The 22653-nt window shown below is 45.3% G+C and overlaps 1 protein-coding gene across 3 annotated transcripts in view; it reads left to right on the top strand.

Moving 5' to 3' along the window:
- LOC144114920 (uncharacterized) overlaps positions 1 to 22653 on the top strand; it is a 100466-nt gene that overhangs the window by 67362 nt on the left and 10451 nt on the right. Inside the window, exons 10-11 of one of the 3 annotated variants that reach the window (XM_077648947.1) lie at positions 11877 to 12115; positions 17899 to 18096. In XM_077648947.1, the coding sequence (XP_077505073.1) occupies positions 11877 to 12115; positions 17899 to 18096 (437 nt within the window). The remainder of the gene's footprint in view (positions 1 to 11876; positions 12116 to 17898; positions 18097 to 22653) is intronic. The other 2 variants (XM_077648949.1, XM_077648950.1) reach the window with 2 other exon arrangements.

Raw genomic sequence — 22653 nt, 5'->3', positions numbered from 1 at the left:
AAAAGGTGAATTTCCTCTGATAATCTCCTCTATGCCTGATGAGAGCTCTGCAATCGATGACGCGATTGCCAACGTTCGCCAACAACTTGGTCACCTTTGCCGACGTCACTCTCTCTTACTCCAACGTCCACATCTACCGCCAGTTCAGCCTGTTTGCCAAGCGCCTCCTTTATCCAATGTATACAATCGTTCAGGCTCAAAATATGAACAATACAAGCAATCTGTAACTACATCTTCAATGTCATCCCTAATTGTCCTGCTGCAGCAACTCCCTCAGATGATTGCATCTGTTTTGCAAGCGAATGGCCACTAACGCTACTTCCCATGTCGTACAGTGGAACTGTCGGGGGTCTTACTAATAAGCTACCTGAATTGAAGCTGCGTATTCATGAATGCAAACTCTCTGCCTGGGCTTTCCTTCTCCAGGAGCATAATGCCATCCTTCCTCACTCTAGTTATTGTGCATCTCACAATCCATCAATACCCGACCGCCGCAGTGGTCTTGCTCCTGGTAAAGCAGCTATATATGTTCATTGTTCGACACCACATTTTCCCGTCGACCTATCTCGTTGATGCAATACCCGTCAAGAAGTAATTGCCATTCTCACTAAGCCACAATGCACTCCAGTAATATTGGTCTCTTTTTATGGTCGGCCCCAAAACTCTGTACTGTGCAAAATTTTCCGCAAGATCCATGTCACTTCTTGGGACAGTCTTCGCACTTTGGATGGCTTACACATCTGCGCACCTCTTATTCAGGTGTACCCATACTAGTTGGAGGAGATTTTAATGGGCCACAGACAGCCTGGGGATACACTCATAACTCTAAACATGGAGATCAGATTTACGACACGTTTTTCGACCAGTCGTTTACACTTCTGAACAGCTCTAATTATGCCCGCCCGCGTGCTCCTCCATCAACTCCGGACCTTACGTGGTGGCTGGGTCCCGTCAATCCTCACCGGTCTCGCGAAGCAGACACCTGGGGCAGTGATCACTCCCCCATTCTAATTGACTTTGCCTCAAGTACATTACGTTAAATTTTCCGCAAGATCCATGTCACTTCTTGGGACAGTCTTCGCACGGATTGTCGTCTCGTCTCAATAACTCCTACCTCAGCCCTTTCTACATTCATGCTTGTCTTAACTTGGAAAACAATTTCTTCCACTGTCAACGAAGACCAACCAAATCCTGACTTTCACCTCCGTAATCTTTGGGCAAGGCGCAAGCAGCTAGGCGTATACATCACTCAGCATCCAGTGAAATGCCACCCAATTGGAAACATTCAGTGGTAGTTCCGATACCAAAGCCCGGAAAATCACCCACAACCCTTGGGGCCCTATGACAGATTTCTCTTACCCCAACTATTTGTAAGCTGTATGAAAAACTGCTTGGCACTCGACTCTCCTGGTGGCTCGACCATCATCAGAAATCTTCGTCTTCTTAAATTAGTTTCCGACCAGGATACGGAGCTGAGGATGGTCTTGACTGCTTTGCCAATGACGTGATACGTCGCTCACCTTACAGCCGTCTCGTTCGCACAGTCGTAGCAACAGATATCATGAAGGCCTACGACAACATTCTCCACGAAGCCATTCTCAACACTATCAAATCAAATCAAACCTTTATTTTCTCTCTCAAAGAGAAAGAGCGGGTGGCGGGTAAAAGCCGCATGATTGCGACTTGATGAAGCCCGACCCCCTCATGTACATTTCGGGAGCAGTTTGAAAAAAACACATTTAGCTTCAAAAAGTTAGTTAGAAACAGATTTCGTTAAATACACCTCAGCTTAAACACAATGCCTATAAAAGAACCTTTTAACACCATTCAGAAAAAAAAACTGCAGCAGTACAGAGCACTTCATGGCAGTCAAAAACACAGGATACAATAAAATAAGCAACAAGTAACAAACATCAAGAACACCAAAAGTACAAACACAAGCATACAAATTTATCAGGTGTTAGCTGCAAGAAAATGTGCATAAACTGCTCGTTTGGACATCTTTTCCGGGCAGACATCGATGGTCGTAAGGTTATTTAAAAGAACAGCTGCGTGATAAGAAATGGACTGGCGACCATAATCTGTACGACAGGAAGGCACAACCCATGAGTCATTTCAACGAGTATTGTAGAAGGAAATGTGGGGTCGAAGATATATTATGTCCGGGAAGCTGCGATTACGCGTCAAAACGGACAAGCGATATGTAGACGTGAGACGAAAAAGATAGATGAATTCTATGGGAAGAAGTTTAAAGTGATGAAAGTAATCAGAAGTATGCGCATGACATGGAATATTAGCAATTGCACGCAAGGCACGTTTCTGACAGATTTTAAAGTTTCCCTATGTTTTCCTTAGATGTAGATGACCAGATTAGATGGCAGTAGTTTAGTGTAGACAGAAATAGTGCGTTATAAATTACGTGTTTAACTGCGGTTGATAGGAAGTGGCGGTGTCTGTTTAGTATCCCGCAAACCTTGTTAAGTTTATTGCAGAGTACTTCAACATGCTTATTCCACGTAAGGGTCTCAGAAAATGTTATGCCAAGGGTCTTAATTTCGTTAACAATACTTACTTCCACACTGTCTAAAGTATCTTACCTTAGGGGTTAACATTTGTGTTCTTAGTGCGGAAAAAAATAGCCTGTGTCTTTTTAGCGTTCAACCGTAAATGATTTCTTTGCGACCATTCGCTAACAAATGACAGTGCATGGTTTGCAGAGTAAATTAAATCATCAATATTTGCCCCTCTGAAAAACATAGCAGTATCATCCGCGTAACCAGCCCATGATATGGCGTCATGCAGGGAAAAAATATCATTAATATAAACAACAAATAACAAAGGCCCAAGGATACTTCCTTGCGGTACGCCGGAAGGGATGCTTTTTATGTTAGAATTAGGATTATTGTGATTTACGTATTGGCACCTGTTAAGAAGATATGAAGAAAGAAGATTTGTGCTGCCGCGCACTCCGTAGTCCTCCAGCTTAGACAATAAGGTTTTATGATGGACACAGTCAAACGCTTTTGAAAAATCAATGTACAGACCTAGCACAAGTTCTTTACGTTCAAAGGCATCAATGACGAGTTCCTTTTCGGCTAATAGTGCTGATTCTGTGGATTTTCCTTTCACGAAGCCATACTGATACGGCGAGATCAGAGAATTTGTTTAGGAAACTGTAAAGATGCGTGTGCATTATCTTTTCCAAACCTTTTGAAAATATAGGCAGTACGGAGATAGGATGGAACTTATTTATGTTATTTTTATCATTTCCTTTGTATAGGGCCACCACTTTTGCAATCTTCATTTTCCTGGGAAAACAGCTGCATTCTAGAACCAGGTTATATAGTTGGCATAAAACAGGCGCAATCAGATCAAGGACATACTTAACTGGAGAAATCTGCATGTCATTGACATCTAGTGATTTAGAATTTTTCATTGCCTGAAATGCAGATGTAATTTCTGTCGCAGTTGTGGGGAAAAATACCATGCTATTACTGACTGAAATTCGTCCGGCAAGTGGGACCGAACTTATTGCCGGCAGTCTGCTTGAGGCACTCAAATCAATAAAGTGGTCATTCAGCATATCAGAGCGCCTTGCCAGTCACATCTGTACTACCCACCCTCATTCTTGTAAGTACAGTTTGTCTTTTGCATCGTAGAAGACTGTTTAAACGCTTCCACAGCAAATCAGTATTTTTAATTGCATCATTGAAATGTGCCATCAAATACTGATGCTTGGCATGCTTAAGTTTGGCATTTAAATGATTCCTGAATGATTTAAACGTTTGAAGCTCTGACACATCCTTTGATTTGGGCCGCCGCGGTGGCTGAGTGGTTATGGTGCTCGGCTGCTGGCCCGAAAGACGCGGGTTCAATCCCGGCCGCGGTGGTAGAATTTCGATGGAGGCGAAATTCTAGAGGCCCGTGTACTGTGTGATGTCAGTGCACGTTAAAGAACCCCAGGTGGTCGAAATTTCCGGAGCCCTTCACTACGGTGTCCCTCATAGCCAGAGTCGCTTTGGGACATTAAGCCTTCATAAACCAAACATCCTTTGATTTTACGAAGTTCCAGTATAGCTTATTTATTTTAATTTGAGCTAGAAGATAGCTTGTCCTGTCATCACTTGTCATCATGTCATCACTTGGCATACCCTTGCAGCTATGTCGTCGAGCAGTTCATGCTTTTCTTTCACAATGGACATTTGCTATCCGCGTTAATAGTAAACCCACAGGCCGCTTCATTTCTAATCGCGGAGTACCACAGGGCTCAGTTTTAGCCCAAACTCTATTTAAAATAGCATTCATTTCTCTGAAACAGTCTTTCCATCCTCCCTAATGTTCAAGTTCTAGCATATGCAGATGACATCACTCTCTGGTCCACAAACCGCTCGGCTCAGGAGCAGCAAGACTCCCTGCAAAATGCCCTCAATCTTCTTCACAACTTTCTTGCCAACACTGGCCTCTCCCTCAACCTCTCCAAATCCTGCTATGTCCATTTGGGCAGTAAAGCTGGCCGCCGTATTTTCAAAGTCACTCCGTTTGTGCTCACTATTGGCAATGCATCACTTCCTGGAGTGGAACATACCAATGTTTTGGGCCTGCACATTCATGGTGCAGGCAAAGGCACAGCTTGGTTGTCAGCTATGCGCAAGAGTGCTATAAACACACTTGGCCTCATCCGCAGAATAGCCAATCGCTCTGTGGGTGCCCACTCAGATACAGCTCGTCCACTACTTGTTCGTGCTGTCTTTCAACCTCGGCTCCTATACCAGGCTCAGTTTCAACAACTTACGAAACGACAGTGGTCTACTTTTGAGGCACTCAACCACGAAGCCATGCGAGTCATTACTGGCCTACCCCGAGCAGCTCCTATTTGTTTGCTGCAGGAGTTTGCGCAGCTCAACACACTGGAATATTTAATTACCCAGCGACAAATCAATAGAGCATGGAAAGTCACATTACATCAAACAAGCCTGCTCGTCATAAAAAGTCGGAGTTCTCCTCTCCACCGTTACCACCAGCTTTTTCTGCGCAACATGATGCCTGTATCCTTTACACAGATGTCGCCATAACCCCAACGGGGGGGATCAACTGCTTTTATAAGCCAGACACACCCTCAACTCTGCAGCTGCCAAACCTACTGTACTGACACTTCATCATCTCTTCCCTTGGAGCTGCAAGCGATTTTAAATGCCATAGCAGCTTTACCAGACGACCCTTCTTATAACCAGGTGCACCTATTTACTCATTCACAAGAAGCTCTGAAGCATCTAAAGAAAGTCCGTGGTACGTCCCCGCCGGGCCATACATGCTGCTTGTAAATCTTACCCGGTGCCTATACTCATCCACTGGGTTCAAGAGTGCACAGATGTCGATAGATTGCACCTGACATGATATCTCGTTTAATGGACGTTCCACAAACTCCCCCTGCCTCTTTGCTACCAGATCCACTTCTGACACATTCAACATCTTCAGCCTCCCTCAGGCAGTGTACACGTGCTCTTATTCCCCCTTGTACGTACCCCCTTCCCCCAACCTATCACGGGTGGAGGAGGTCTCTCTTGAGACGGCTGTGGGTTGGAGTCGCCCTTACGCCTGCAGTTCGCAAGCAGTGTCAAAGTGAGAAGATTCCTGCACCGGAAAAATGCCCTCACTGCGAAACACCTGCTTCTGACATTACTGTCCACCACCTATTGTGGACATGCCCAGGAACTTCGCTGGTGCGCGCTCACGTTCTTCAAGAGGCAGGCCTGTCCTCAAACAATGATTCCGATTTCCACTTGTGGCTAACAAAAAACATTTACGCCCAAAGATTATGTGACTTATTATACATAACCGGACTTCATGCCTTTTTGTAGCGTATTATAACGTTCATTAATGACATCACGTTTTATGCCATGCGGCACGGCACATTTAGCATCCCAAATAAATAAATAATATTCAAACTTGTGCTGAGGTGCTTATAATTTATACGTTCTCATGTAAAAAAAGCAGCTGTTGCACGTGATCCGGCAACAGCTTTTCTCGCCTGGATGTGACAACGTTGGCAGCTGTAGAAAGTTTTTCATTTGGAACTTGCGTTGCTGGTATAGCCAGGTATTTCATGGCCAATCTGTGCAGACCAGGAAAGTTCTGCTTGCCTGTTTTCCACCAGTATGCAAAAGGGTCTTCATTCCTGCTGCAAACTGGCTCTCTCGAAGGTACCGTTGTGAAATTCACCAATGTTACGTGGTTCACAGTTGTGTCTCTTCCCAGGTGACATTGCAAGTTTGTCGATATTGTCCCATATGCTGGCACTACACTGCTTTTGTGCTGTAGATGTTGAGGGCTCAGCAGAGTCACTGGGTGGTGGGGTTGACGAGCTCTGCAGCTCAATCCATGCAAGTTCCTGAGGCCTTGTTTCTTGTATAGTTTCAGTACAGAAGATGTTTTTGAATCGTGGCTCATATGCCGTTGCCATGATGGTACTCTTGTTTTTGCTCACTGTGGCTAGGAAATTTTGCCTTCACACCTTTTTTGTAAATTTTTTGCGAACAGTGACGTGTCGTTATCCGCTGCAGCACAGTCCTTCAGCATCATGTGTGTTTTTAAAGGAATGGTAGCACCGAAGTCAAGGTTGCATACTTCTGCCCACTCAGGTCTTTTGTTGCAGATGCAATTGGTTCAAACGCCTTGACCAGTCCAACCACCGTTCTCTATTCCTATGGTGTTAGGTTGCATACCACTGTCTCAGAGGTAGCGAGTTCAAGGCAAACTGCCTCTAAGCTGAAGGAGACGTGACAGCATGTCATGCTTGCTATTCCACCTGGTGTCGACAATCTGGACGAACTCCAGGAGGGGTAGCTCCATCCGCCGCTGGCAGTCCTTTAGTCTTGCTGCAGCTTAGGCACTGTGCTTGTAATGGCCCACTATTGCATGGCATTTCTTAAGAATGGTGGGCACTCCTGCACTTTCTTCCTTGGCATCCTTGATGGCCAATGCAACGTATGGCTCAAACACTGTATGGGGGTACACTGAAAGTCCCGAAGAGCTGTGCGGAAATTTCATGCATTGTCCGTCACAACAAAAATAGGTACCTCTTGCAGTGGAAGATCCCATTCACTCGTCATTGCTTCCAGGTGTGCTAAGATGTTGCATACAGTGTGACTGTCAATCACGTGCTGGTTGCCCAATGTGAATGCCCGGATTTCAAAGTTCAAGGTCAAGTAATAGCACGTGAGACTAATGTAGCGCTGGTTTGACCTCAACGCCCACATGTCACTGGTGAACAACAGACTGTATGCCTTCCTGCAGGTCGGTGTGAATTCGTCGTTTGACAGTGCTCACAGTGTCCCTGTACAGCTCGGGGATGATTGTTCTTGAAAAAGTTGTCCGAGAGGGGACGTTGTACAATAGCTCCGTGCCATGCATTAACTCCTTGAACCCTCGGCTTTCAACAAAGTCGTATGGCTGCAGGTCGAGTGCCAGCATCCGCACAATCCGTGTTGTGATTTCTTGTCTTCGGCACTGCGACAACTCTTTAGCTGTGTCGAACTTACATTTGATAAAAGGTGGTGGTGCGCTGCCGAAACTTGTTTGCTTCGCGCTTTCCACCAAAAACGCGCTGTGCAAAGCGTAATGTTTGTTCCTTGGGTGGTTCGCCAGCGGTGTTGTTCCGGACGGCGTCCGAAGTTTGGAGTTGCACGTCTTGCATGTTGAAATGTTTCCAGATCGCACTTTTCATGCTATTAGCCATGTTGCTGAGACAGGCACTGCACACAAACCGATACAATTCTTTTGCGCCTTTGGTCTGCAGAGTTGAACTAAACAGCGGGGAAACTCGGAAAACAGAACTATAGAGACACGGAACTGTGAAGCGCAGACAGCGCGGCGGTGTGGGCGCGCGTACAACCAGGAATGGGAAACTTCTTGCACTCGACAGGTGGTGCTGCGTGCATTCATCGTGGGTCAGTAGACTAAGTGGGTAGAAGTAACCAAGCGGAGGTTATCTGATTGGTGGCTGAAATCAAGATGAGTCAAATTTCACAAGTCATGGTTTGGTGGCTTGAACCACCGCCCGATTTCAAGAAAGGGTTCAGCCTTATCCGTCCGTCCATCCATCCATCCAGTGTTTTGTTTAGTTCAGTGCTGTTGTTTTCTAGTTGTGGCATGCTTCTGTTTCTTCTGAAAATTAAACATTTCTACATAATTGCCTGCCTTATGAATGAATGAATCTATTGGAGTAGGATAGCCCGAAATGGTGAATAGTAGGACGCTGCTCTTTTCATAGTCACTAATAGTGACCTTGCAGGCCGGTGTACCGGCGTTCACCACAAAATTTCACAGGAAAATTAGTTTCACGCGTGTCGACAGTGGGATAGATAGTCTTTTAAGGCGCACAGTTACAGTGGCTTGTGTTGTGCTGTGGTTCCTGTTGCTCGTGGCCTGTGCCGCTAGCGGTGTTTCGGCCGCATGAAGTGGTGGATTTTTCTTCGGCTGCTCATGATTCGGTTGCGTCATGAATGCTTTAAGGTTCGTGCTATTGAGAATTTATTTCCGCCTGCTGTGCGGCGGTTGTAGATTAAAAATGTGCATCGCACGATCAGAAAACCATGGACTGCACTGGAGAATTGGGAGAAAGAGGAGGAATGGCAGATCTCACATCAGTGCGGCCACCCGTATATTGAATATTCGGTCACCCGAATACTAAGTATTCGATTCGCAAATCGAATAATTAAAAAATTTGCTGTTCGATTCGTATTCGAGTATTCGTACACCCCTACTTTTTACCTCTGTTTTTGGTTTTAAAAACTCTTGTTACATTTGAGTTAATACAGTAATTGATGACTGCTGCATTCTGTTGAGTTAGATGCTGTGGTGTGAAGATAATTTTTTTGTATTGTTTTCAATTGCAGTAAACTGGTTTGTTTGTTTTTTTTGTTAGGGGAGGGTGTTTTAAGTTCACTGTCAGTGCTGAATTACTACCTTAAGTAAGGACCTAGGCATGAATCAATGAACAACAACCACATTGTTTAGTGGGAGGCCAGTTGCAAAACCTATGGATGGATTTACTGAGGAATGTTGCGGAATGTTAGCGATTTAAAAAAAACGGATTATTGAGTTAAAAGAGCATTTTTTTAACGTTATGGTCATTATTCGCGGACATCAGAAAATAGCTACATGTGCTCGCTGCCCACTTCTCTCCTGCCTGGGCGCTGCGAAAAGAGGTACATGACACATGTGTTCCTGTGTGATGCTGCTTGTAGGCATGGCTGTGTGTGCTCCTCAGCTCTGCAGTTTTGGCTTGGCATGTTTGCAAGCACAAAATTTATTTTCTGCAGCACTGGCAGGAATTGCATTTTTGAAAATCCAACTTCTATGAAATAAGCACCTAACTGTAATTAGTTAGAAAGTTAACTACAGTCAAACCTTGTCATAAGGAAGTAAAATTTGAGCAAAAATAAGTTTGTTAAATCTGTATGGGTCATTCCGCACCAAGTGACCCAGAATTTGCACTCGACCATCTTCGATTTATTTGAAAAAAAGAAACAGTTTATTGCACTACTACAGCAAACATTCCAGCTTGTCTTTGGCGAAAAAAATTTTTTCGTGCCATGGCTGCCATCTCAACTTTGCAAGCGGCAGCAAAACCTGTAGTAGTCTTAAAAAAAAAACAATTTGCTCTATCAATGTTCATTATATCTAAGTTTGAGTGTGTTATATTTCGGTTTACTATGTTGCTGAAGTCAAACCCAGTTATAACGAGCATAAAATTATGATTATGCTTAAAAGAAAAAATTAAATTTGCCTCAGCCTGCACCACAAAGGCTCAGTTATAATGAACAGCAAGTGTCACCAGAATTCGTTTGATATACACAGGGGTTCGACTGTTTGGGAAAAAGAAATGAAATAATAAATGTACGCTGAATTGAATTATCGAAATTCGGTTTAACCGAAAACTGTCAGTATTCTTTAATATACATGCATCGACTTTTTGGCTATTGATAGGAGTTACACTAAGACAAATAAGAAAACTAACAGATTACGAAAGACTAGTACGGGGAGCCGGTAGTAAGGTCGGATTAAGTAGTGCAGTTGTACATTTTTGGGTAATAATAAAAACATCTTTATTGGGGAAAAATAAAGCCCCCCCCCGCCCCCTCGGGTGGTGCCCATTAGTCTTGCACCCCATATGGCGCAGTCACTGCCACCACACGCTCCACCAGCCATTGCTGGCTGGCCAGTGGCCGTCCGGTCGATCAGCCATTCCTCCCAAGAGGTACTGGTGGTATGAGGAATGTATGAGAGATAGGAATGGCCAGGCATTGCCAGACCATATGATCAAAAAAAACATGTTTAATCCGGTGGTTTGTGCATGACTGCCAAAGTTGTTTCTGCGCCATAAAACCCTATGTCTATATAAATAAAACAGAACCTTATTGGTACAGTTCTTTATAAAATTTCCTTATAAAACAAGACTGCTTGCCACAAGTTCAGAATAGGTGGTGTAAATATGGAGGCATCTTGGATATATGAGCAGTTGGATTCAAGCTACACCGACTTTTGCACGCTGCAGTCATTACCGTAATTACACGATTGTAAGTTGACCTATTTTTCGAAATTTGAAAATCCGAAGTGCGGGGGTTGACTTAAAATCGAAACCAAAGCATCGCATCATAAATAAAGGCGAGACAAATGAGATATCAGGGATGCTACAGTGTGGTTGCATTTTTGCTGCACTGCTCCTTCACATCGCTCTTTGTGCTGGCCTTGAGCAGCTGCTATGTCAACGCGCAGAACTGGCGCCCCCACTCTGCGCGGCGGCCATTAGTGGCTGTCGATAAGCAGCAAACTGGCACCCCCCCCCCCCCTCCCCAGTCCCCACACATGGGCGCAGATTGCGTCTACTGATAAGTGGGGGCGGCGGCCCGATAACACATTCGTGTTCTACTCTTAATAGGCTTCGTCCAAGTTTTTTTTGTTTACTTTCAACCGTGCACTTGACGCTCAAGGGAGCATTGATAGTTGATGGAAGGGCCGCTGTTCCAATCGCGGCGGCACCGCCACTCGGAACCGCAGCGGCGTCAGGGAGTGTCGGTAGCCAACAGAAGAGCCGACACCGCTCACGTGTAGTTTCTCTTTGGTTCTGACGTATTTGACTACTTCCGGCCGCATTTCACAAGTTTTTAATGTAGTGCTTCATCTTTCGTCATTTGTGCTCCGGGTCCGGTAAGCGACCGGCACACGTTCACAGCTACATTCAAGATGGCTGTCGATCTTTACGCCGAAGAAACGAACTACGCTCCGGGCAGCTAGTTCGACGTTCACAACGGGTGATACAGGCGTGGCAGCTGCAGCGAGGCAAAATTTTCAGCTGTTCCACTCGATGTTGTGATGTGGCTATTTGCAAAGTGCGGGATTTCGCAGCACGACGGTGTTGGAACGACGAGCTGTGACCGCAGCAGCGATCACGACGGCAGTGCTAGTGAGGACGATGGTGTAAGTGTGGACGAGTATTCCAGTGACTAATACATTTTCGTTTTGGAATGTGCCCATGGGCTCTCCCAAGCGTGGCTGGCGATAAGCGGAGGCCACAGGATAGTGCTATCGCGTTCTGTTATTAAAGGCCAAGTGTAAACGACCTTAAAGTCTTTTTTTTTTTCAGAAATGTGATGGGGGGGGGGGGGGGAGGGGGGGGGTCGACTTACATTCGAGTCGACTTACAGTCGTGTAAATACGGTATATGGCAAGGAATTTTAAGATCAGCATGTTTCCCTTTTTGTACTCCGAATTGCCACCTAGATTTTTGGGACATGTGAAACCTTTAAAAATGCTTACAAGCATTGTGCTCTTCTGTGTCCTCACACACAACCTCACGCATGTGCATTTCTTTGCAGCGACGTTTCCGGCTCCTCTATGTGGACTATGGCAATCGAACCACAGTGACCTCCACCTGTCTACGACCGCTGCCTTATAGCCTTTCAGGCCTTCCTGCCTGCGCCTATCGCATGGCACTCGCTCTTATTGCTCCGAAGAATGGCCGTAAGTGGGATCCAGTTGCTACAGGGATTTTTGTCCAGGAGACTGGCTTCAAGGCTATGCTTATTGCTGAGAAAAAGGGCTTTCGGCATTGTGGGTAAGTGGCATTTGCACCTCTTGGCATGTTTATCTCCATGCTTATCTCAAGTAAAGCTGCCCGAGACTCATTGTTTCGTGTCTTTGCTGTTTAACTCTTTCCTTACCACACCATAGGCAATCGGTCATAATGACCGATGTTTTGAATATGCCACCGAAAATTCCAGTTAGCGCTCATGGACAAGCTTGCTTCTACAGTTGAGATTCGATATAACGAAGTAGTACTTTTCGGGAAAAACTTGTTATATCGCAAAATTCGTTCCATTGAGGTCTTTGTCTTTCAGTGGCACAAATGATGTCACGCATTCCTAAAACCTTCCTGTTCTGCTTTATTTCGCTCGCGTGTGTTTGTGAAGATATTACAGTAAAAGCTCGTTAATCCGAACTTGAAGGGGACCGGAAAATTGTTGGAATTAAGCGCAGTTAAAATTATCAAATGGGCGCTGGAATGAGTGGTCATTGCACCCTGCCACGCGGACAGAACCCGAAGCAGGCACATCTAGACTCGTTATCGTGGGCTAGGTGATATTACACGTTTGCAGCAGGCAATTCTGAGAATTAAATTCATGGGGTCCTAATGGCGTATGAAATAAATTTATTGCCCAGTTATGCACCAGAAACAAGTACTTGAATGCATTCGCGTCAGCAGCAAGCTTTAGTGCTGGAATATAGAACGCTATTTATGCTTGAAAACATGTTTATTTATGGGAAGGGTTGTCAAAATTAAAAGTAATCAGTGGTGTACATTTGCTTATGTTTCTTCTGCCGAGACTCAATCAGCATAATCTGGAGCTTGCCCAAGGGCACCAGCGCAGCATCCAGGTTCTCAATGGCAGCGAACAAGCGTGCTGTAATATCGAGCGCCGACATCGAGCGAGCGACTTCACATGCACTTGGCGGTGGCATAGGCTCGTTGCCGCCGTCGAACTCGCCACTGTCAGCTGTGTTCACCGCACGTGAGCCCTGTCGCATCTGCTGACAGCATGCAGTCACTGAAGGGCTCCAACGTCTCCACACTGCTGTCCACATAGCTCGCGGCGCCGCCCGAACCGCCGAAGTGTGTTGTGTACACCACGTGACCGCGACCCAGCGACCGCAGCATAACGAAAACCTGGAACGGCTTGCGCCAAAGAATCGGTGGCGCGGGCAAGTTCTCCGGCAGCGGCAACCTTCTACGACATGCACTGGAGTGCGGGCTCTGCCAGCGTCGTGCGCTCAGCTTTTTTTCTTTTCCATTGTTCTGCATCTCTCGTGAATTTTCAGCGCATTGTGCTTGCTATGGGTGAACTTTTATCTACGAGGAACGGTGTCACGTAGGGGCTCCTAGTTCAAATTAACCGTAGCGGATGCTGACTTGTTCGAATTATCAGGAGTTTTCCCTCATTGAAATACACAGGGTTGTGCCGGTACCCGGGCGTCAGTTCGAAATAAACCGTAAGTTCAAATTAAGAGTTCGAATTAATGAGCTTTTACTGTATAAGTGGTCTTATATGAAACACCAAGCGAATCAAACGGCGATAATAGTTCAGTAAAGCTTCATTACCTTGGAATTGCATATCTCAAAATATCAGTTTAATCAGAATTTTCCTTGGAGCCGAGCCGCTCCCCATGGCACGTGCATTTATATTACCCTTTACCTCGAAACATTTTCTCAACGAATTGCAGATATCTCGAAATCTTGACTGGTAGCTGGAGGTAAATGCCGCCACTGAAAAAATTATGAGCTTCGCACATTGCTGCAGCGACTGCCACGAAGCGGGGGCCTTCACCGAATACGAAACCAAGTGGTGCTTCAGTAGTCTGTTAAAGGGGCTCTGAAAGGGGCACTAATAAAGTTGCGGTATGCCTGGGATATTGAAGCACGCTGCTGCGTGAATATTGTCCAGCAAGAATTTTTTTAATGCCCTTTCTAGAAGCTGAGTTATCTGTAGTCAAATTTTGAATTTCGGCGCCTTCGCGCCTTTCCCTCTCCTCTCGTCACTTTTTACATGCTGGAAGGACGGAGGTCCTCCGTCAGCCCCACCTCTGGGAGTGGAGCCTCCTCACCCGCCAGAGCTACGCGCCTTATTGGCCGTGGGCATCTAACCAATAGCCACCTCTCAACTTGTATACGCAGATGCGAGTGACGGAGAAGGGTGCAAGCTTGAAAAAGTCGCTGGGAAGGGCTCGCCAACTTTAGCGCTTGATTGTGGGTCCTCTGCTGCATGTAGAAGTGTATTATTTGGCTCAGGTTTTCATGAATGACAACACAGTGGAGTGATTGAGCGAGTTGATGTGCTCTCCTCGGAAGGTGTTTCAGAGCCCCTTTAATGGCATCAAGCAACCCTGCAACCTGTCATGTGCTCTCACAGGCTGATGGGAACAGCATGTGCAAGCAGAAGGTCTTCACAAAATAGCGCAGCTGGTTTGGCTTTTTTTGTGCTCAGAGACATCCACTGTGTGCATGCGCGTTGAACGCGATTTACTGACCATCGACTCTGTCGGCACTTAACATGACCGAGCATGATGGTGTGGTTCGGTTTGAAGGGTTTAACCTCTCAAAGCGACATGGGCAATGAGAGATGACATAGTGGAGGGCTCCGGAAATTTCGACCACCTGGGGATTTTTAGCATGCACTGACATCACACAGTAGGCGCCTTGCGTTTTGCCTCCGTCGAAACACGGCTGCCGCGTCCTCGAGATAAGCAGTCGAGCGAGCGCCCTAACCACTGAGCCATTGTGGTGGGACGATGTGGGCATGAGTTGTTTAACCATGTTTCAGAAACGAGAAATCTTTATTGTATAAGCTCTGCACAAGGCAACCCACTTTATGGTGCGGTCATAAGGTTGGTTAATTTTGCCTGACATTTGCTCAAGAGCATCAGCGTGATGCTTAAGTTTGCTCCTGGCACCAACACTTAATTGTTGGTAGCATTAGCAACCTTCACATTTTTGCAAGTAAAAGTTTTTAACTTTACGAAGTGGTGGAATTTGCCCAATTTTCTTTTTGTGATCGAAAAACTTCATTGTATCGAAACAGTGGCACGAAACTACTTTGTTAAATCGAGGGAAAAGATATGTGCATTTCAATGGAAGCAAGAAACTGAAACGAAAAAAGTTCGTTACATCGTATCTAAGTTCATTATATCGAGGTTTAGCTGTATAGCACTAACACTGGTTTCAGTTCGGTTTCAGTTGTTTTTTTTTTTCTAATGCGAGGAGTCCGCCACTCGGCGATCACGGCATCCGTTTCACCACGCACTTCACAAAGGTGAAAGGCTACACTGAGCACTTCAGTTGATTTTGATGCAGTCTCTTTTTTTTAGAGCAGCAGTGGTGAGTTGGGCAACATTGTGAAATGATCGGATTTTAGTAGGCATCTGCAAATATTCGATAATTTTGAATATTCAGTTGAATAGTGAAGTATTCGATATTCAATTCGATCTGTATGTTTGGTATTTGAAATCTTGAAGCATTCGTCTCGAGTGAATGACGTTTCTGGAACTCTTGCTGCGGATGGTTTCGTTTCAGCGGGTACCGTATTTGCACGAATGTAAGTTGACTCGAATGTAAGTAAGTTGACCCCCCACATCAAATTTCAGGAAAAAAAAAACAAACTTGCAGGTCGTTTAAACTTGGCTTTTAATAATAGAACGCAATAGCATTATCCTGCGACTGCCGCTTACCACCAGCTGCTATCGGCTGTTGCGCACGGGCATGCCCTTGGGCGCATTCCAAAACGAAAATGTATTAATCACTGGACTACTCGTCCACACTTGCACCGTCGTCCTCACTAGCGCTGCTATTGTGATCGCTGCTGTGGTCCCACAGCATGTCGTTCTGACGTCGCTGTGCAGCGAAATCCCACTCTTTGCAAACAGCCAGATCACGACATCACGTGGAACGGCTGAAAATTTTGCCTCGCTGCAGCTGCTACTCCTCTATCGCTCGTTGCAAACGTCAAACTTGCGGCCCGGCGTGCAGTTGTTTGTTCCTTCGGCGTAAAGAATGACAGCCATCTTGAATATAGCCATGAATGAGCTCCGGTTGCAGACCAAACCCGGAGCACAAATGACAACTGACAAAGCACTACATTAAAGCTTGTGAAACGCGGCTGACAGTAGTCAAATGCATCAGAGACAAATAGAAACTACGCGTGAGCGGCGTCGGCTCTTCGTCGGCGATGCTACCAACACTCCCCGGCTCTTCTGCTGTTCCGAGTGGCGGTGCTGCCGCGATTGGAAAGCGACCCTTATATCAACTATGAATGCTCCTTTGAGCGCAGAGTGCGTGGAGGAAAATAAAAAGAAAGAATAGAAAGCGAATGCGTTATCGGGCTGCCGCCGCTTGTCAGCAGCTGCAGTCTGCAGCCACATGTGGGGAGTGGAGTGCGGGGGTGCCGGTTTGCTGCTTATCGACGGCCACCATCGGCCACCACGCACGGGGAGGGGATGCAGGTTCTGTGCGTTGACATAGCAGGTGCTCAAGGCCAGCACCAAGAGCGATTCAACAGAGCCGCACAGCAGAAATGCAACCGTGAGGTAGCATGCCGGATATCTCGTTTGTCTCGCCTTTATTTATGGCGCCATGCTTTGGTTTTGATTGTAAGTCGACCCGCTCACATCAGATTTTCAAATTTTGAAAAATGGGTTGACTTACAGTCATGTAAATACGATACCTCCTCTGGTATGGAACCGTGCCACGTGCACAGCCAAAGCCCAGACTGCACCACATGCCTGCACTCCAGCGTGTATGCCGAAGCCGGTGGTGCATGCCTCCAGCAACAGCAACTAGCGGGCGGAAGTGCGGCGCCCAGATTCCTATCTGCCAGGTGTCTGCTGCAGCGCTACTCATACTGCACACGCGCTGTAACCGGCTCGGCCGCGTGCATCTGTAGAGAGGTTTAGCATAGCTAGCACGATCCGCTTCCGTGCGCCACCAGTGTGCACACGCCGATTGGCCCCGACGGGGCAAACGTGCAAACAGCTAGCCAGCACCTGATACCTTGTGGCATCCTCAAGACAACGTGCAGATCGCACTGTGTTAAATCTCTCCAATTTGAGGAACAAGTCTGAACTGATTGCAGCTGCCGGAGCCGCTCTTTTCCACGTGATATTCGCTAAACAGGCGCGACGGCACAAGCACGCAGGGGAGCTAGCATGAGACATGTGGAAATGGGTGCCTCTTCCAGACGCCTGACGTGGGGTAGCACTGGGCACGCAGTACTTATGCCTAGCAGGTGTCATGGAGTCACTGCTTAAAAGAAATGGCTGTGAAATGATGCAGTTGAAATTAAAAACAGCAGTTGGAAGCCCCACATATAGGTCTCACCCCCCACAGGTACGTCTGCACCCGCAATTTCTGATGGCTGTTTTTGCACAATGTCAACATGGCTTCAATGAGTGTGGCAAAGCTTCAATTCCACTGCTAGTTTTTTTCACCTAATGGCCTTGTGTGTTCACAAAATACATGGTTTTAAAAATGCCTGTTGTACCATTCAACCTTTTTTGTTTTGGACTTGAAATATTCGCTTCGAAATTATTCGAAGAAAATTACTTTTAACTTCGAATCGCTTTGATCCAAAAAAACCACTATTTATGCATGCCTAGATTTCAGTTCTGATAGCGAGACTTCGTCTCAGAGGCCCGGGACATCAGCGCATGCTTGCATGTGTTTTGTTTCACCACTTACATTGTATATTACGTAGTGAGGAGTGGAAGAAGTGCTGTGCCAATTGCACCATCCTTTACTATTATGACCTGCTGCACCTAAACAGCAATTTACGCGATAATTGCCTATTGCAGGTATACAACACCAAATTTAGCGAAGTGTTATCGTCGGCTGTCAACACTGGGCACTCATTGCAAAAAAAGACTCAATGTAGACGCAGCCACATCCACGACAGTTTGGGTTACTCGTGGTGGTGCACCGACTGTCTTCTCTCGAAGCTCTGCTTGTAAGTGCACAAGAGCAAAGGCCTGGCCGCCAGGAACATGGACAAGGTAGAGAGTGGCAATATTTTGCTGGGTGACTGCCGTCTGTGCTAGAGCGAATCAGAACAGTTTACTCAGCTCTTCAATCTATGAAGGCCAACTGAATCTTCATTAAGGTGCTGCTTGTGTGCACACCTCTCATTACGCGATTCTATTCAGGTTTTAATGTTTAGTGGCAAGGTCTGTAGTTTGTATGCCAGTAGCTAGAAGAAAATTGAAGATTGGTTTTTGAAGAAAGGAAATGGTGCTGTATCTGTCTCTCATCTCAGTGGACACCTGAACCGCACCATAAGGGAAGGGATAAAGAACGGAGTGAGAGAAGAAAGGAAGAAAGAGGTGCCGTAGTGGAGAGGTCCAGAATAATTGCGACCACCTGAGGATCTTTAACGTGCATTGACATCACACAGCACACTGGTGCTTTTTGCGTTTTGCCTCCATAGAAACGCTGCCGCCATGGCCAGGTTTGAACCTGGGAACTCAAGCTTAGTACCCTAGCGCCCTAACCGCTGAGGCACAGCGGCAGGTGGTTCTAATACACTTTGCTTCTAGTCATTTGCTTCTAGACTGTTTACTCTTATACATCCAGTAGTAAAGCGGCCGTGGTGGCTGAGTGGTTACGGCGCTCGGCTGCTGGCCCGAAAGACGCGGGTTCGATCCCGGCCGCGGCGGTCGAATTTCGAGGGAGGCAAAATTCTAGAGGCCCGTGTACAGTGCGATGTCAGTGCACGTTAAAGAACCCCAGGTGGTCGAAATTTCCGGAGACCTTCACTACGGCGTCCCTCTTAGCCTGAGTCACTTTGGGACGTTAAACCCCCATAAAAAAAAAAAACATCCAGTAGTAATCCAGTTCAAATGAACTTACCTTAGTTGCCTCGGCAAATAGTTTACCAGTACTGTCATAGTAATCTATGTGGAGTTTTTGCAGTGAAGTGCAATGGCCTTATTCAATACACATAAAACTCTGGCCCCCTCATGTTGTTGTGCTTTCTTTTTATTCTGAACTGAAATTAATAGCAACTACTGCTTTATTAGCTGCAATTTGTCTGTTTTTCTTTCATGAACTTGCACAAAATTCTTTAGAAACATTGCGCTCCTTCTAAATAATTCTGGCAAATAGGATACAGAAGCAACCTTCATGCAGTTTTTGGACTAGTTGTGAACAAAAAAAATGTGCTCAGTCACATTTAATGCCATCATCCTGCTACAAAAGTGCTCCAAAATAGCCCATGAATTGGTCTAAACCTGCTTAAAAATCTGACTTTCGCTGCTCCGGAGCTGCTCCAAAATAAGACTTTTGCCACTCCCGTTCCTGCTCCAAAAAGCTAGAGCCTGCTTGCACTCCTGTGTAGTGCACTTGATTTGTAAATGATGATTTATTTTACCAAATTTTCCAGCAGAATTTTTGTAATGATGATGTCAAGGAAGGCTCACCCCCTTTCAACCATAGAACCCTTTCACTACCAACCTAAAAAAAAAAAAGGAGCAACTGCAAGCTCTGCTATAAAAAGACAAGAAGAGAACTCTGAACAAGTGTAATGTACAGCAATCTCCACTTCACGTCCTCATGCGACTGCTTTGTCAAGTGGTACAACAGTCATATCCCCCATCTTGAAAGGCCACGGAGAGCGCAGTGTGTTATGTATGCAGCTGAAAATGAAAATAAAGGTACCTAGCTAAGAACATGTACAACATTTTGTATATTTCAATTTTTTTGTAATCAGTTTCTAGCTTGGCTTATTTTTGTTTTACTTGTATTGTTTTTTGTTACCAGCATATTTAACCACTAATTTTTCTAAAAGCTTTGCACACACAACTCTGGCATTTTTTTTGTTCAGAATTATAACCAAAAAGCTGCAGTTAGGTGTCTTACAATGCACAGTGCATTTGCACTGAAGAAATTTTTAATTGAAAACACTCAAAATCAGTCATTTTTTTCGTGGTAAGGAAAGAGTTAAGGGTTGGCAACACCAAATTTTTAATTGCTCTTCTTATTTTTTTGGAATGATGCATAAGACATTAATAGACATGAGTCACTATGTGAAATCAGTAATGCCAGTAAATACTGTGTTTACCCAAACATAATGCAAGTTCTTCTGCTGTTACTAGAAGGGAAATGTCGCCCCTTGTGTTATAATTCAATCTTTTTCAGAGGCAGTTGTGAAGACGACAATATTTACCTTAATGTAACATGACCATGATTGTAACTCAAGGGTCAACTTTACGGGTGTGAAATGGGGAAGAAAAAAAACATGATTGTAATGCGATGATTGACTTTGTGGCCGTGTAAAGGGACAGAAACGTAAGAACAGGAATGTAACATGAGAAATGATGCCACAGTATGTCTGTGGCCGCTCTTGGAAACATGTAAATTACTCTTCGTCTTACTGGGGCCATCGGAAAATTGGATGAGTTCAGTGTCGCTGAAAAGTGCGTCAGATAGCAATGCTGAGGAAAGTAATGGGAGAGTCATTCCATGTGAAATAGCGACGCCAAGCTCTCCGTACAGTCGAAGCGGATTACTGCCATTAGCATGCATCATCAGCGGAACTGACCGTATAAGGGGTTTGCCAAGCTTTCAGAGAATGAAACAAAGGCCTTTTCGATGCCTTCAAGTCGCACGTATTCCATCGCATTTCCTTGGGACAATGTATTGAATTCACATTCGGTACGCAAGTGTGCAGTCTCCGGCAAGGAATTTGACTGCTCGGCCGCTGCTCTGATGTGTGCTGATCACCATTTGTGGCTCAGAGCTTCTGTTGGTCGACCAATGTGGCATTCTTTTTTTTTTGGTTTGTTTCTGAAGTAATGGCGGTAGCAACTGCCATACTTTGTGAAGCCTCAAAGATGGCCAAGGCGTTTATATGCCTCTGCTACCTTCCTTTGAAAGCGCGGGATAGGAATGGAATGCCAATCTTTGAGGTACTTCTGTTCAAAAACTTCTTCCCAGCTTTTGATACAGTATGGTCTCGTGCCTGGCATTACATTCTTGTACATTTTTTTGTGTGTGTGTGCTTCATGCCCACAAAAGTTCCCCTCATATTACAATTGTGGTCACGCTGTGTTCAGGCAAATACGGTAGTTCGCAACCTAATTTTATCTCCTGTGTAGTTTTGGTCGTACCAAAACTGCAAAATAATCGTTTCTTTATCATTTTAATATGCTCCAACTCTTTTGATGGCTTGTCCTAGGAGCCAATAAGAGCTATCGTATTTGTTTTTTCTTTGTGCCTCACATGATCTCAAGCCTACTTGTAATATCATAGCCAACATTTGGTAGCTGAAACTGGAGTATGTCTGAGAAAAAATTCACTTATCAACTTTAAATTGTAGTTGAGCTCGGATATATCGAATTATTGTTTATATCAAGTAGTCGCACATCCTCTTGAAAATCCCATGCGAAAGTATAGCACTTCTGTTTGCTTTTATCGAACTCCAGTTCACTGAAACATTCTATTATATCAAATGGCGCACCGCATTCCTGAAAAACATTTCTTCTAACCGCGTTGTCGCAATCACTTTCGTGCACGGAGGTGGGTCTGCAGCGCGGCATTTGGAACTTTCTGGTAGTGCTAGTGTTGTGAAACCACTTGAGGAGTTGAACTTTGGGTATACTTGAGGGTCAGTCTCTTGTACTCATTTTCCTGTCGTGTAGTGAATCCAACCAAACTAAAGCCTATTGGTGGCCCTTGCCCAGCGTGTTTTTGTCGCTTCACTGCCAAATGTGTTGCGGAAGCCAACTATGCTTTAATTGTAATGAGATTATGCTATATATAGTGTACTGGTGACAAGATTAGACACCTTATGATGGACAGTGGCTAGTTCCAACACACTGTCCGCTGCAGCTTCAATGCGAAGCAGGTTTGGCTTAGCAGCACATCGCTGCAAGAAGCGCATCACTAGCATGGATGCAATGTATTCTTGCTTCTAGGTTAAAGATAAGCTTATCTATTGCTAATTTTTTGTATATCAAACCACCACCACGGTGGGTCATTTGTTATGGTACTCGGCTGCTGACCCAAAAGACGCGGGTTCCGTCCCAGCCGCGGCAGTCAAATTTCGATGGAAGCCAAATTCTAGAGGCCTGTGTACCGTGCGATGTCATCGCATGTTAAAGAACCCCAGGTGGTCGAAATTTCCAGAGACCTTCACTACGGCGTCCCTCATAGCCTGAGTCACTTTGGGACGTTAAATCCCATAAACCAAACCAAAACTATTTTTGATTCGCACATAGGTTGATTTTAGAATTCCGTGTATTGGTGGACTTGACATGTTCGTTTATAGGTCAACTCTGATTATAAGTTGACCACCCACCTGTGGAAGGCCATTTTTCGAAGAAAAAAAAAGTCTGTTTATCGGCAATATACAGTAGCTTGCACAAATAGGTACGTTAGCTTTGGCAGCATTGACTGCCATGTATGAAATGAGTATAGGGTGCTGTTCTCAGTGCCAGTGTGTGTCATGGCCTCTGCAAACTCATTTCTTTTGCTTCATTGCATGCACAGCATTCGTGGAAAGTTTAAAGGCTACTGCATCTGTAGTTCTGTGTGGGTTCTGCATGATGGCTTGT

Source organism: Amblyomma americanum, chromosome 1 (assembly GCF_052857255.1).
Source record: "Amblyomma americanum isolate KBUSLIRL-KWMA chromosome 1, ASM5285725v1, whole genome shotgun sequence".
Taxonomy (NCBI): domain Eukaryota; kingdom Metazoa; phylum Arthropoda; class Arachnida; order Ixodida; family Ixodidae; genus Amblyomma; species Amblyomma americanum.
The sequence above is the reverse complement of the archived record's forward strand: the minus strand, read 5'-3'. Positions and strand labels throughout refer to the sequence as shown.